We start from the raw sequence: 11659 nt of genomic DNA, 5'->3' as shown, positions 1-11659 counted from the left end.
GCCTCCCAAAGTGCTGGGATTACAGGCTTGAGCCACCGCGTCCGGCCCATTTTTATTTTAATTTTATAAAGACTTTTATTTTTCCTTACAAACTGGGGTAGTTAGGAAACCTGATAAAAGCTACTTCACTTTTATTTTCCTGGCAGCAAAGCAGCTTACTTATGTGTTCCTTCTTGCATATCTGTTCCAGATTATAGTCAAGTTTTCCAATTCGTTTTACTAAGTTAGCAAAATTTTTTATACCAGGAGCATTAGGAGCCTCACCGTAGGAGGCCTTCAAGGGCTTCATGACTCCTGAAGTTATAGGCTGACTCCTGGGCTGGGGGTCGGCTGGGAAACTCACACCTTTGTCCTGCAGGTGGCCATCCGAGAGGCCTATGAGGCAGGTCTGATTGGCAAGAATGCCTGTGGCTCTGGCTATGATTTTGACGTGTTTGTGGTGCGCGGGGCTGGAGCCTACATCTGTGGAGAGGAGACAGCACTCATCGAGTCCATCGAGGGCAAGCAGGGCAAGCCCCGCCTGAAGCCCCCCTTCCCTGCAGACGTGGGTAAGGCCTGGCGTAACCCTGGGTCAGACTGTGTCCTGTGACACCCGAGATCTGGCTAGGTTCCCTTCGACTTGTTCTCATGGATTTCTGAGTGCCTTCCTGGCTGGGGCCAGATAAAGAGGACGCTGGCAACAATACACAGGCTCCCCCAGGGCTGCCTGCAGTCTCTCCTCCTGCCTCGGTCCCCCCGCACCCGTGCTGCTCTGTGGCTCCACCTTCACAGTGCCTGTTCTCAGGCTAAGGGCATGGTGGTGAACAAGGCAATGAGGCATCTCTGGAGTTTGGGGTCCAGCAGGGATAAGAATGATAAGGGGATATTAGAGCAGGGGTTCTGCCATGGGAGCAGGACCCTGGGACACACCTCCCTGCCAGGAAACTTGCCCCACCCCCCTAGCAGCCACCAGTTGTCTTCTCATTTCCCTGAAGGAGTGTTTGGCTGCCCCACAACTGTGGCCAACGTGGAGACAGTGGCAGTGTCCCCCACCATCTGCCGCCGTGGGGGCACCTGGTTTGCTGGCTTTGGCAGAGAGCGCAACTCAGGCACCAAACTGTTCAACATCTCTGGCCATGTCAACCACCCTTGCACTGTGGAGGAGGAGATGTCTGTGCCCTTGAAAGAACTGATTGAGAAGCATGCTGGTAAGGCCTGGGGCCAGCCAGGATGTAGGTGGGCAGGTGTCCATGAAGAGAGCCTGGGCGGGAGGGCTCAGGAGATGGGGCTGGGTCTAGGGGCTGACTAAGGGCCTGGGGTCAGGACTAGGCAGGTGTGCCGGCCCCAGCCCTGACCATGCATCCCTTTGGGGACTGACTTGGGGCCCCAGGGGGTGTCACGGGCGGCTGGGACAACCTCCTTGCTGTGATTCCTGGCGGCTCGTCTACCCCACTGATCCCCAAGTCTGTGTGTGAGACGGTGCTGATGGACTTCGACGCGCTGGTGCAGGCACAGACAGGCTTGGGCACAGCTGCGGTGATCGTCATGGACCGCTCGGTAAGGGTTCACACACCAGCCCCGGTCCCTGCCCTCCTGGTTGCTGTCTTCCTCCCTGGGCCTCCCAGAAAACTCTCTTGCCAGCACTCAGGTCTCAGTTCCTGCAGCCTGAGATAAAGCAAGGTGGAAGAGGAGGGAGGAAGGCCGCTCTGAGGAGAATACCCCGGAGTCTGGGCAGCACAGGGGGCCCAGGGAGGCTGGCGGAGGCCAGAATGCTGGGTGGGCTGGGAAGAGCTTCTGGAACTGGGGGAGGGGCTGTCACTAGGGGGTTGAGGCCCAGGCTTCTGTCTGGCTGTGGGTGCCTGTTAATTGCCCCTTGTCACCCAGACGGACATCGTGAAAGCCATCGCCCGCCTCATTGAGTTCTATAAGCACGAGAGCTGTGGCCAGTGCACCCCATGCCGCGAGGGTGAGCAGCGGGCAGGCTGGGGGTTTGCTTGCCATGGCTTCACTTAACCTCCACCCCATCATGTGGCCTGTACCCCTCAAGCATCATCCCACATCCTGGCTGGGGAGATCATCAGGCCCTCTCTTGTGGCTGTGGCTGCAGGTGTGGACTGGATGAATAAGGTGATGGCTCGTTTCGTGAGGGGGGACGCCCGGCCGGCCGAGATTGACTCCCTGTGGGAGATCAGCAAGCAGATAGAAGGCCACACCATTTGTGCTCTGGGTGACGGGGCCGCCTGGCCTGTGCAGGTATTCACCGCCCTTCTGTGTAGCGCGGAGGGTGGGTGGCATCAAGGGCCCAGGGTGTTGGGGGATTTTTGGACTCTGTTTCACACAGTCCCCCTACCAACCCCAGGGTCTGATCCGCCACTTTCGGCCGGAGCTTGAGGAACGGATGCAGCGGTTTGCCCAGCAGCATCAGGCCCGGCAGGCTGCCTCTTAGCCCACCACCCTGGCCTGCTGTCCTGTGTCTGTCCGTTTGGAATGCTGGACAATAAAGCGAGTGCTGCCCACCCTCCCGCTGCAGCTGCTGTGACTGTGCTCTTTACCCTTTACCCAGCACAGGATCCTCAAGGGTGGGAGGGGAGAACAGGTCCCAGTCTGGCCCATGGCCAGAGAAGGACAGGGTCTCGTCTGACTTGAAAGAGATGTTTATTTTGGCTCTATGATTTGGGGTGGGGTGAATGTGAAAGCGGGGAGAGAGGAAACACCTCTCTGACTTGGCACTGGGGGGCATGATGGGTGAGGCAGCCCCAACCTCCATCATTTTTGTGGGGATGCTTCAAGCAGCTGTAGTGGAGGGGCGGTAGACAGGGCCCATGGGCTAGTCGCTGAGCTGGACAGGCTTGCTGTCCAGCGGGTGCCACAGCTCCAGGCAGTGGTCACTGTGGCCCAGGCACTCAAGCCAGTGCCGCAGGCACTCCCCACTGGCATGGCTGCCCAGCTGCACCCCGCCTGCCATGGGGGATGGGTCAGGAACCGCCAGGAGCCTACTGGGCCCCCACCCCAGCTCCTCAGGTTCCCACTCACCAATGAAGTCATCAGCTGTGCCCAGGTCATAGTCCCACACGGAAACTAGCAGCGTCTTCTGGGCCAGCTCCTCCCGTGGGCCTGAGTAGAAGAATTCCTGCAGGGAGAAAGGCAGAGGCGGGAAAGAGGCAGCCTTGGCTCTCCCAAAGCTTAAGAAGCAGGCCTCAGCAGGGAAGTGGCTCAGCATGTCAAGGCCAGGGTTGGCTGGGACCTGCCTGGTCCTGGCTCACCTCATTGAACTCGGGGTTCAGGGTCTTCCTGCGAACACTGGTCTTGAATTTAGATTTCTTCCCTGCATTTGGATGCAGGAAACTGATCGAGGAGGATTGGCAGGTTAGGTGTGGCCCTGGAGAGGTGAGGAGCCACCGTCTTGTCCTCACCTCCCACCTGCCCACCCCATTCACTCACAGGCGCACAAAGGGGTCTGAGTAACCACTGGCATCCATGGGGGCCAGGTGGGCGCAGCGCAGCACACCCACCAGCAAGCCACCCCGCTGAGAGCTGTAGCACAGTGACAGCAGGACACGCCCACGTTCCTCCCAGGCCACCTCTGTCTCCACCTCCTCCTGCAGGTGTAGGCTGAGGTCAGCCCCCATCCAGCCCAAAGCCCACCCCCTTTAGCCTCCGCGCTCTGGGCAGGGAAGCTCAACCTGGCCCCAAAGAAATCGGGGGCAATGACTTCATTTCCCAATACAGCCACTCGCACAGTGCCATGGAAGTGGTCCTGTGGGTCAGCTGTACCCTCCAGGGCCTGACCAAAGGCGAGGCTTGCTGACCACATGACCAATCAGATACGTCTGTCACGGAGCGGAAGGGAACTGGCTGACATGCCAGTAGCTCCCTAAGTGGTCTCCCATCCGGTGCCCGTAGCCATCCCTATAGGCAAGTGGCTCTGAGAGGATATTCACTTCCCAAGGAGAAGCAGATCTCTTCAAAACCCCACCTTCTTCACCCCTTACTTCCCTGGGGACCAGATTCTGAGTGTCCTTTGCCACACTCTGGGCCCTGGTGCTTCTGAACAGGCTCAGGGAGGAAGCCCCAGGAGGATGCGCTGCTCTCACCCACAGGGTGGGTTTCCATTTGCAGAAAGCCCCGCCACCTTGTTCACAGGCGGCTCTCAGGAATGCGGGAGTGCTCTGTGAGCACCCACCATGCTCTGGGTGCTGTTGTGCTTGGGATCTGGGGCAGAGGGTACACAGGGCTGGCGCTGGGAGAAGTGGCCTGTCCGTGCCACCTTGGTAGGCCTCAGCCACTTGGGCTTAGCTAATCAACAGCTGCAGCAACTTGTGGTTCAACCAGAGGGCAGGGCACCCAGCACTTTGGGGAGGAGCTGGTAGGGGGCCCTGTTGTCAGCATCCCAGCTGCCTCCCCCACTGACCACAGGGGTTCTAGCTAGGTCTTTGGTCTCCAGTGGCATCAAAGAAACCCCTGCAGTAACCCTCACTGCCTCCGGACAAGGGCCTGTCTAGGACAGCCTGCCCCAGGAGTGGTCCCCACACTCCCCTCAGGGCCAGACCCCAGCCAGGGAGCCCCGCCCGTCTGTCTTCTCTTCCACCTTGCCCAGCCTCCCATCTCAGGCCATGGATAAATGTCGCCAGTTGCAGCCTCTGCCTCAAGGCAGGTGTCTGCCTGGCTGTGCCCCCAAGGGCTCTGCCTGTCCCAGTGCCCCACAGCTCCTCTGGGCTGCCCTGGCAAGGGAGTCACCCTCACTTTGCCACTGGGGACCTGGCTGTTCCCTGGGACAATGAGGGCTCATAGGGCCTGTGAGAGCTGGCCTCAGGTTCCTCCAAGCCTCCTACGCCCCTGCCACCAGGCTTGCCCCCTCATCCCTGCTCAGCCCAGCTGTCCTACCCACCTCATAGAGGGGCATGCCGCGGGCTGTGTCCAGGCTCTTGGGCCTCTTGGCCTGAAAGGGAAGAGAGCCCGGTCATCCTGGCCAGATGCTGCCCAGGTCCCCCTCCCTATTCCTCCCCTCTAGCTCCCATCACAAGGTTCCTGGCCCCTGCAGCCCCACCCTGTGCTCCAGCCCCACTCACCAGCCTCCGCTTCTCCAGATAGATGTCGAAGCTCCTGGCTCAGTTTGGCACCAGCTTCCTCAGGGGCACCTGCAGCTCCCCTAGGGGAGGCGCCCGCCGCCGTCGCCACAGCCATGGGTCCTCACACACAAACAGCCTGGTGGCCGCCCAGGTCAGACCTGGCCTGGCCAGGCCAGCCCCATCCCTCTGCTCCACCCCCAGGTGGCCCAGGCCAGATCCTCACCTAAGGGTCCTGCACACAGCCTCCTGGCGGGTGAAGCCGCGATAGGTGAGTGTCTCCTCCCAGACAGGTGCCCTCGTGCCCCGAACGGTGCGTGTCCGAAGCTGGCTGGCCTAGGGCCCAAGCAGGGTGGGTCAGGGCCTCCTAGGGTTAAGACCATCCTCCAACCCCCTACCCTGCCTCCCTGGTAGGACCCCCCACTATTTGCACATCCCAGCAACTGGGACCCAGGCCTTGGGGGGTGGGGAGGAGCCAAGCAGAGCCAGGCTGGATGTTCCACCAGAGGGCAGCAGTGGGGGCCTGGGGCTTGCCCTCACCTTGCTGGTCCCTGGCAGTAGATTGGCTTTGACATAGGAGTCCACAGAGCCTGAGGCCGACGGCTTGAGGCCCTGGGAACAGACAGTGGGTATGAGACAGGCCTGTAGCCCAGCCCTCTGTCCCAGGGACGCCCACCCCCATCCTCACCTTGGCACGATAAGCCGTGCAGTGCAGGGCACTGTTGTCCGCATCAAAAAGAAGTGTGAACTCCAGGGTGCCCAGGGCAGCTAAAGGCAGGTGGCAGGCAGGGTCACCTCCTACCTCAGCTCAATCTGCCCCCACCCATGGCACATGCCTCCTGCCTTGCCCCTCCACAGCCAGATGGCAGGGACACCCCAATGCCCCTCCTGGCTGGACTGAGCTCAGGGTGTCCCCTCCTCCTGCCCCTACTCACTGCTGTCGTCTGAGTCTCTCTCTGGCTCTGGGTCGGGCTGTGGCTGGGGTGCAGAGTGGATGGTGGACACCGCTGCGGGGTGCAGGTCCGGAGGGTGCACGGCAGGCTCCGTGAAAGGGTAAAAGTGCGGGAAGTAGTGGGAGATGAGGCGGATGGGCCAGATGGGGCCCGGGCTCACATCGATGGCCATGTGCTCCTGCATGCTCACCCGGGGAGGCTGCCCACCTGCTGCCGCTGTGCCCGCCATGGGGACCCCGACGGGGGGCGGGGACTCAGAGAAATGCCTGAGGACTGGGGCTGGGGGGAACACACCCGGCCTCGGAGATGGGGTGAAGAAGCATCGCTGATACCATGCAGGGGACCTGAGGACAGAGCGCAGGGTTGGCGGAGGGGCCGGGGGGGTCCCCAGCCTGGAGGGTCGTGGCAGGCTTTGGAGGGGACTGGGTGTGTCGGGGGTCAGTCCAGCTCCCAGTCCTTACCGCTCTGGGAGCTGCTTCACCCAGTGTGAGTCGCTGCTGCTGGCAATGGGTGTGCACTCTCGGGGGTAGAGCCCATGACTGCTGTGTCCCCAGTGAGCGAGGGTGACCCAGAGCGCAGAACCCTCCCAGAGCTCCTTCCTAGCGCTGGGGCTCAGCTTCCCTCCTTCCTCTGCCCCCTTCACACTTTGTCAAAGGGAGTTATTTTTACCACCATCATGTGGCCCTGCTCCCAGGTGAGGAGGCTGGAGGCCGGGAGGTGACAGAGGGCTGTGGAGGTGATAAGTGGTTAGTGGGAAGGAGGGAGTGCATAGGAGGAGGGGAGAAGGTGCATGGGAAAGTGGGAGGGGAGAGAGGTCTGGGGAGGAGAGGAGGGGAGCCACAGGAAGGGGCCTCTGTGACTGAGCCCTGCGGGGGTGGCCAGTTTACACTCTGAAACATGAACCAGATCATCCTGCCTCCACCCCTGCTTGGAATAAAATCCGAACCCTTTGATGAGGCACGACCCCTTTTCACCTCACCAAGGAGTGTCCCCTTGGCATCTCACAGCGAGGGCCCACTCCCCTCCCAAACTGGGCCACTCCTACTCACCTTTGGTTTCTGGGTCACCCCCTGCAGGGGATCTTGGCTGGTTTTAACCATCCGGCATTCCCTCTCCTTTCTTCTCCCCAGTTATTCTTTTAATTTTTAATCAACATAACTGTAGATATTTATGGGGTACAATATGATGTTCTGATGTGATATGTGTAGAAATGTGATTTCTACAATATGCACTGTAGAAAGATTCGTCAAGCTAATGAAAAAAGAACACTTAAAATGTACTCTTTAAGCAATTGTGAAATAGACAAGGTGCTATTGTTAGGGATGTTTGCCATGCTGTGCAATAGGGCCTTCAGCTTACTCTTCCTGACTGGAACTTTGTACCCTAAGAGCAATGTCTCCCCTCTCCCCATCCCTAGTCCCCCACTCTCCAGCTCCTGGTGACCACCATTCTCTCTGCTTCTAGGAGTTCAACTTTTTCAGATTCCACATAAAAATCAGACCATATAGTATTCGTCTTTCTGTGCCTAGGTTATTTCACTTAGCACATCGTCCTCTGGGTTCATCCATGTTGTCACAAATGATAGAATGTCCATCTTTGTTAAGGCTGAACAGTGTAGACACGCCATCCTATCCGTCTGATCCTGGGCAGTCGGGTTGCTGCCGTGTCTTAGCTGTTGTGAATGGCACTGCACTGAACATGGAGGCAGACACCTCTTCAGCATGCTGACTTCAATTCCCGTGGATACTATCCACAAGTGGGGTTGCTGGATCACATGGTACCTCTATTTTTGGTGTTCTAAGGGACTGCCGTATGATTTTCCAAAATGGTTGCGCTCATTTCCCTTCCCACCGACAGCACGTAAGGCTTCCCTTTCCTCCACATCCTCACGAGCATCTGTTATGTCCTATGGTTTGGCAGTAGCCTTTCTAACAGGTGTGAGGTGGTATCTCATTGAGATTTTAACTTGTATTTCCTGCACGATTAGCGACGTTGAACATTTTTTCATGTGTCTTTTGAGAAATGTATGTTCAGGTCCTTTGCCCATGTTTAAATTGGGATATTTGTTTCTTGTTATTGAGTTCCTTGTTTCTTTTGGATATTAGCCCCCTTATCAGGTGTTTGGTTTACAAAGATTTTCTCCCATCCTGTAGCCTCTCTCCTCACTTTGTTGTTTCTTTTGCTGTGCAGAAGCTTTTTAGTTGGGTGCCATCCCATTTGTCTATTTTTGCTTTTGATGCCTTTGCTTTTAGGGTCCTATCCAAGAAATCATTGCCCAGACCAATGTCTAGAACTTTCCCCATATGTTTCCTTCAAGTAGTGTTACCATTGCAGGTTTAGTTTTTTTTTTTTTTTTCTCCCCCCTTTAAGATAGGCTCTCACTCTGTTGCCCAGGCTGGAGTGCAGTGGCACAATCTCAGTTCACTGCAGCCTCTGCCTCCTGGGCTCAAGCGATCCTCCCATCTCAGCTTCTTGAGTAGCTGGGACTACAGGCGTGCACCACCATGCCTGGCTAATTTTTTTGTATTTCTGTACAGACAGGGTTTCACTACATATGGCCAGGCCAGTCTTGAACTCCTGAAGTCACGGTGGCCTGCCTTGGCCAACCAAAGTGCTGGGATTATAGGCATGAGCCACGGAGTCCAGTTCGCTTCAGGTTTTATAGCCCATTTTGAGTTGATTATACAGGTTCACACCTGTATAAGGTGTGAACCTCAGTTGTTCTTTGGGAACCACTGCTTCTCAGTCCAGGGAGTTCACCCTCCTACCCAGGCAAGCATCCCAGGCTCTATCTATCAATGTATTGTAAATCCAACTGGCCATGTGACAGGCTCAGGGAAGGACATGTGACTCAAGACAGGCCAGTGAGGTGCACTTCTGGGTTAGACTGGCCGGGCGGAGTGGCCATGTTTTCTGTTGATGGATGCTGCTGCCCTCTCCTCAACCTCTCACACTCTGCACTAAAGACAACCTCCCCAGGGCTGAGGCCAGCACAGTGCAAAGCACAGCAAGAAGAGAGCCCCTGAGCCCCTGGATCCAGCCATCCTGCCATGGCAAGTTCAGACCACCCACTCCCTCAACTCTTTCACAGAACCCTGGTCTACCTAGTTGACATCTTATGTAATTCCACTATTATCTGTGATTGATTAATGTGGAATCACATGATTATCTGTGTGACCTGGTCTGAGGTCTCCCATAGACTGAGCACCCCCTCTGGAGGGCAGGCCAGCATCTGACTGGTCCACAGCTGTGGCCCCCACACAGCAGCTGGCACACACAGGGGCTCTGTATTTTAGACCCCTACAGTAAGGAGCATGCGTGCCCCTTACTCCTCTCTGGGATCCCGGAGCCCAGCACAGGGTCAGCCAGGCACAGCAGAGAGAACAGGAGGTGCAGGCTGAGACACGGGTAGTGCGGTGCCTAAGAGTCTGGGCTGTGGAGTCTGACAGCCCTAGTTCCAATCCCAGCCTGGGGCCCTTAGGCAAGGTGTCTATCCCCCCTGAAAGCAGTCTCACCAGCCAGAGACAGTGTTGACCCCGCCTTATGGGCTGCTGTGAGGGTGAGATGAATGGACTTCAAGTACTTGGCACCCAGGAAGTGTTCACTGCTGTGGGGAACGGCGTGACTGGAAGGAGGAGCCCCAACCAGCAGCCTGGAGTGGTCTGCCCAATGTCAAGGCCCCAGTACAGGAGAAGCAGGAGCTCTAGAGCTGTCAAAGGCCTTTATTCAGTCCTGAAGTGGAGCTGGCCTGGCAGGGTGAAACCAGAGGCTGCTGAGGATGGGCCAGGCCCTCAGCCCCTGGGTAGCTCAGGCCGGCCAGGCGGGGCTGGTAGGTACCAGGTGCCAGCAGCTGCAGGGCAAACTCGGTGATGACAGCTGTGAGGCCCCAGACCCGGTGTGGTCCATGCAGGAAGACAGGTAGTGTGTAGCGGAAGTGGCCACGCTGGCAGAAGTGGGTATAGCCCTGATTCTGCGTCTGCAGCAGGTGGGCTAGGGGCAGTGCAAACACCTCATCCACCTGCAGGCAGGAGGCAGAGAGGGCAGACAGAGAACTGGAACAGTCCAACCCTCACATCCCCCAGCTCACCTCCTCCGAGGCAGGAGGCAGAGAGGGTAGACAGAGAACTGGACAGTTCGACCCTCACATCCCCCAGCTCACCTCCTCCGAGTTGGGCCTGAGGCTCTGGGGATCCAGTGGGCCCACACCAGCAAGCACTGGCACCACGGTGGCCTTTTGCTGGGGAAGAGGGCAGGCGGTCAGGGAAGCATGGCTTCAGTTGGGTTTGAAGGCTGGGGAGGGGAGTGTGAGAGGAAGACCCCCTTTGCCATGCACAGGCCTTAGGTAGTCATGTTCAGGTCCACCTGCCTGTGTCCTCCAGCCGTGCCGACTGACTCAGGTCTCCTCACATGCACTAGACCTGTTCCCTCTGCTTAGGACAATCTCCCACTTGGCATTCAAGCCCAGGTTCAATCCCTACCTACCCCATGAAGCTTCCCTGGCCCTAATCCACCAAGCTGAGCAGAGCTGGCCCACCCCATCGCCCTGGGCCACCTCTACTCAGGACACCAGAGCCTCCCCAGTCTCTTCCCAAGGGGTTGTGTGGGGTGGCGCATGTGACCAGGCAGGTTAGGGGCACCCCTCCACACTTTGTGCCTGTGGGTGTCCATGACCACTCTCCTGGTTCATGGGGGCCTAGCTCCAGGGCAGGCACAGAGTGAGTGAATGAGGGGGCGGTGGCCTCAGCCAAGTGGCTTACCGGATCATACACAGGCCGCAGCAGGCCCCACACGTGCTCCTCGGGCACTGCCAGACCCAGTTCCTCCTGGGTTTCCCGCAGGGCCGTGTGCACCACGTCTTGGTCAGCCGGGTCGCACTTGCCGCCTGGGAAACTAAACAGACACAGGGAGTCTGGTCCTTGGACTCTTAGGGCCATGGAGAGGTCGGGGTGTCGATAGTGCGGGGGGCCAATGGCCCACCAAAGCATCGCCTGCCTCTACTCCTAGTTTGCTGGGAGGCCCCAGGCAAGCCACACGACCTCTGGAGGCCAGTTTATCTCCCTGAGCAATGGGGATAAGGAAGAGAAGCCCGGGGCAGCGCAGGATAAGAGGGTCTGCAGCAGGAGCAAGAAGATCCTGGGGCTCAGATACCCAAATTCGGCCTATGGTGGCCCCAGTTTGTCCTCGGGGACTATGTCCTCAAATCCCGCCGGGCGAGGCCCGAACCTCTCCGTAGTCGCCGGCAGGGGGCGGCGTCCGCCTTCTTAGCGGGAAACAGCTCAGAGGGGTGTCCCTGGCTGAGGCGGGCGCGCAGGGACGAGCACGAGGGGTCAACGCGGTGAGGGCGTGGCGCCCGGGCAGGTGCACTGGAGCCAAGGCACACGGATCGTTGATCCCTCGCCGCAGCCCGTGGGCGTAGGGGATCTCCCCAGACCCATTTTACGGAGGCGGAAACCGAGGCTGGAAGGGGCTAAGTGCCCTGCCCGAGGTCCCTGCCAGCAGCGGCCTCCGGCAAAGGGCAAGGAGTTCCTGGCCGCTGTACCTGACGTCGCCCTTGTGCCTCCCGGTCAGGCGGCTGGACCGCAGCGTATACAGCAGAGCCGGGACCCCGCGCACTGAGCAGAGCGGCACGAGCACCGCGGCCGACGCGGGCCGTGCGCGGAG

The 11659-nt window shown here is 58.6% G+C and overlaps 3 protein-coding genes across 5 annotated transcripts in view; 1 reads left to right on the top strand and 2 right to left on the bottom strand.

Annotated features, from left to right (window-relative positions):
* The window catches only part of NDUFV1 (NADH dehydrogenase (ubiquinone) flavoprotein 1, 51kDa), a 5331-nt gene extending 2830 nt beyond the window's left edge, over positions 1–2501 (top strand). For all 3 annotated transcript variants that reach the window (XM_011942341.1, XM_011942340.1, XM_011942342.1), the window contains 6 exons: positions 359–548; positions 975–1187; positions 1370–1536; positions 1864–1945; positions 2087–2232; positions 2339–2501. In XM_011942341.1, coding sequence (XP_011797731.1) covers positions 359–548; positions 975–1187; positions 1370–1536; positions 1864–1945; positions 2087–2232; positions 2339–2425 — 885 coding nt within the window. In that variant the 3' untranslated portion in view covers positions 2426–2501. The remainder of the gene's footprint in view (positions 1–358; positions 549–974; positions 1188–1369; positions 1537–1863; positions 1946–2086; positions 2233–2338) is intronic.
* A 121-nt stretch (positions 2502–2622) lies between these two features.
* LOC105512323 (double C2-like domain-containing protein gamma) lies at positions 2623–6227 on the bottom strand. Its single transcript, XM_011942757.1, is given in 10 exon segments — positions 2623–2937; positions 3013–3109; positions 3243–3324; positions 3421–3578; positions 4868–4918; positions 5049–5184; positions 5272–5381; positions 5586–5657; positions 5734–5813; positions 5981–6227. Coding segments are annotated over 10 exon segments (1164 nt in total). The 3' UTR covers positions 2623–2806.
* A 3475-nt stretch (positions 6228–9702) lies between these two features.
* NUDT8 (nudix (nucleoside diphosphate linked moiety X)-type motif 8) overlaps positions 9703–11659 on the bottom strand; it is a 2658-nt gene continuing 701 nt past the window's right edge. The window contains exons 2-5 of the mRNA XM_011942756.1: positions 11538–11659; positions 10756–10888; positions 10158–10235; positions 9703–10016 (exon numbers count right to left, since the gene is read on the bottom strand). Of these exons, the coding sequence (XP_011798146.1) occupies positions 9711–10016; positions 10158–10235; positions 10756–10888; positions 11538–11659 (639 nt within the window). The 3' untranslated portion in view covers positions 9703–9710. The remainder of the gene's footprint in view (positions 10017–10157; positions 10236–10755; positions 10889–11537) is intronic.

This window comes from Colobus angolensis, unplaced genomic scaffold (assembly GCF_000951035.1).
Source record: "Colobus angolensis palliatus isolate OR3802 unplaced genomic scaffold, Cang.pa_1.0 Scaffold21, whole genome shotgun sequence".
NCBI lineage: Eukaryota > Metazoa > Chordata > Mammalia > Primates > Cercopithecidae > Colobus > Colobus angolensis.
This window is presented reverse-complemented; position numbering and strand designations above follow the sequence as displayed.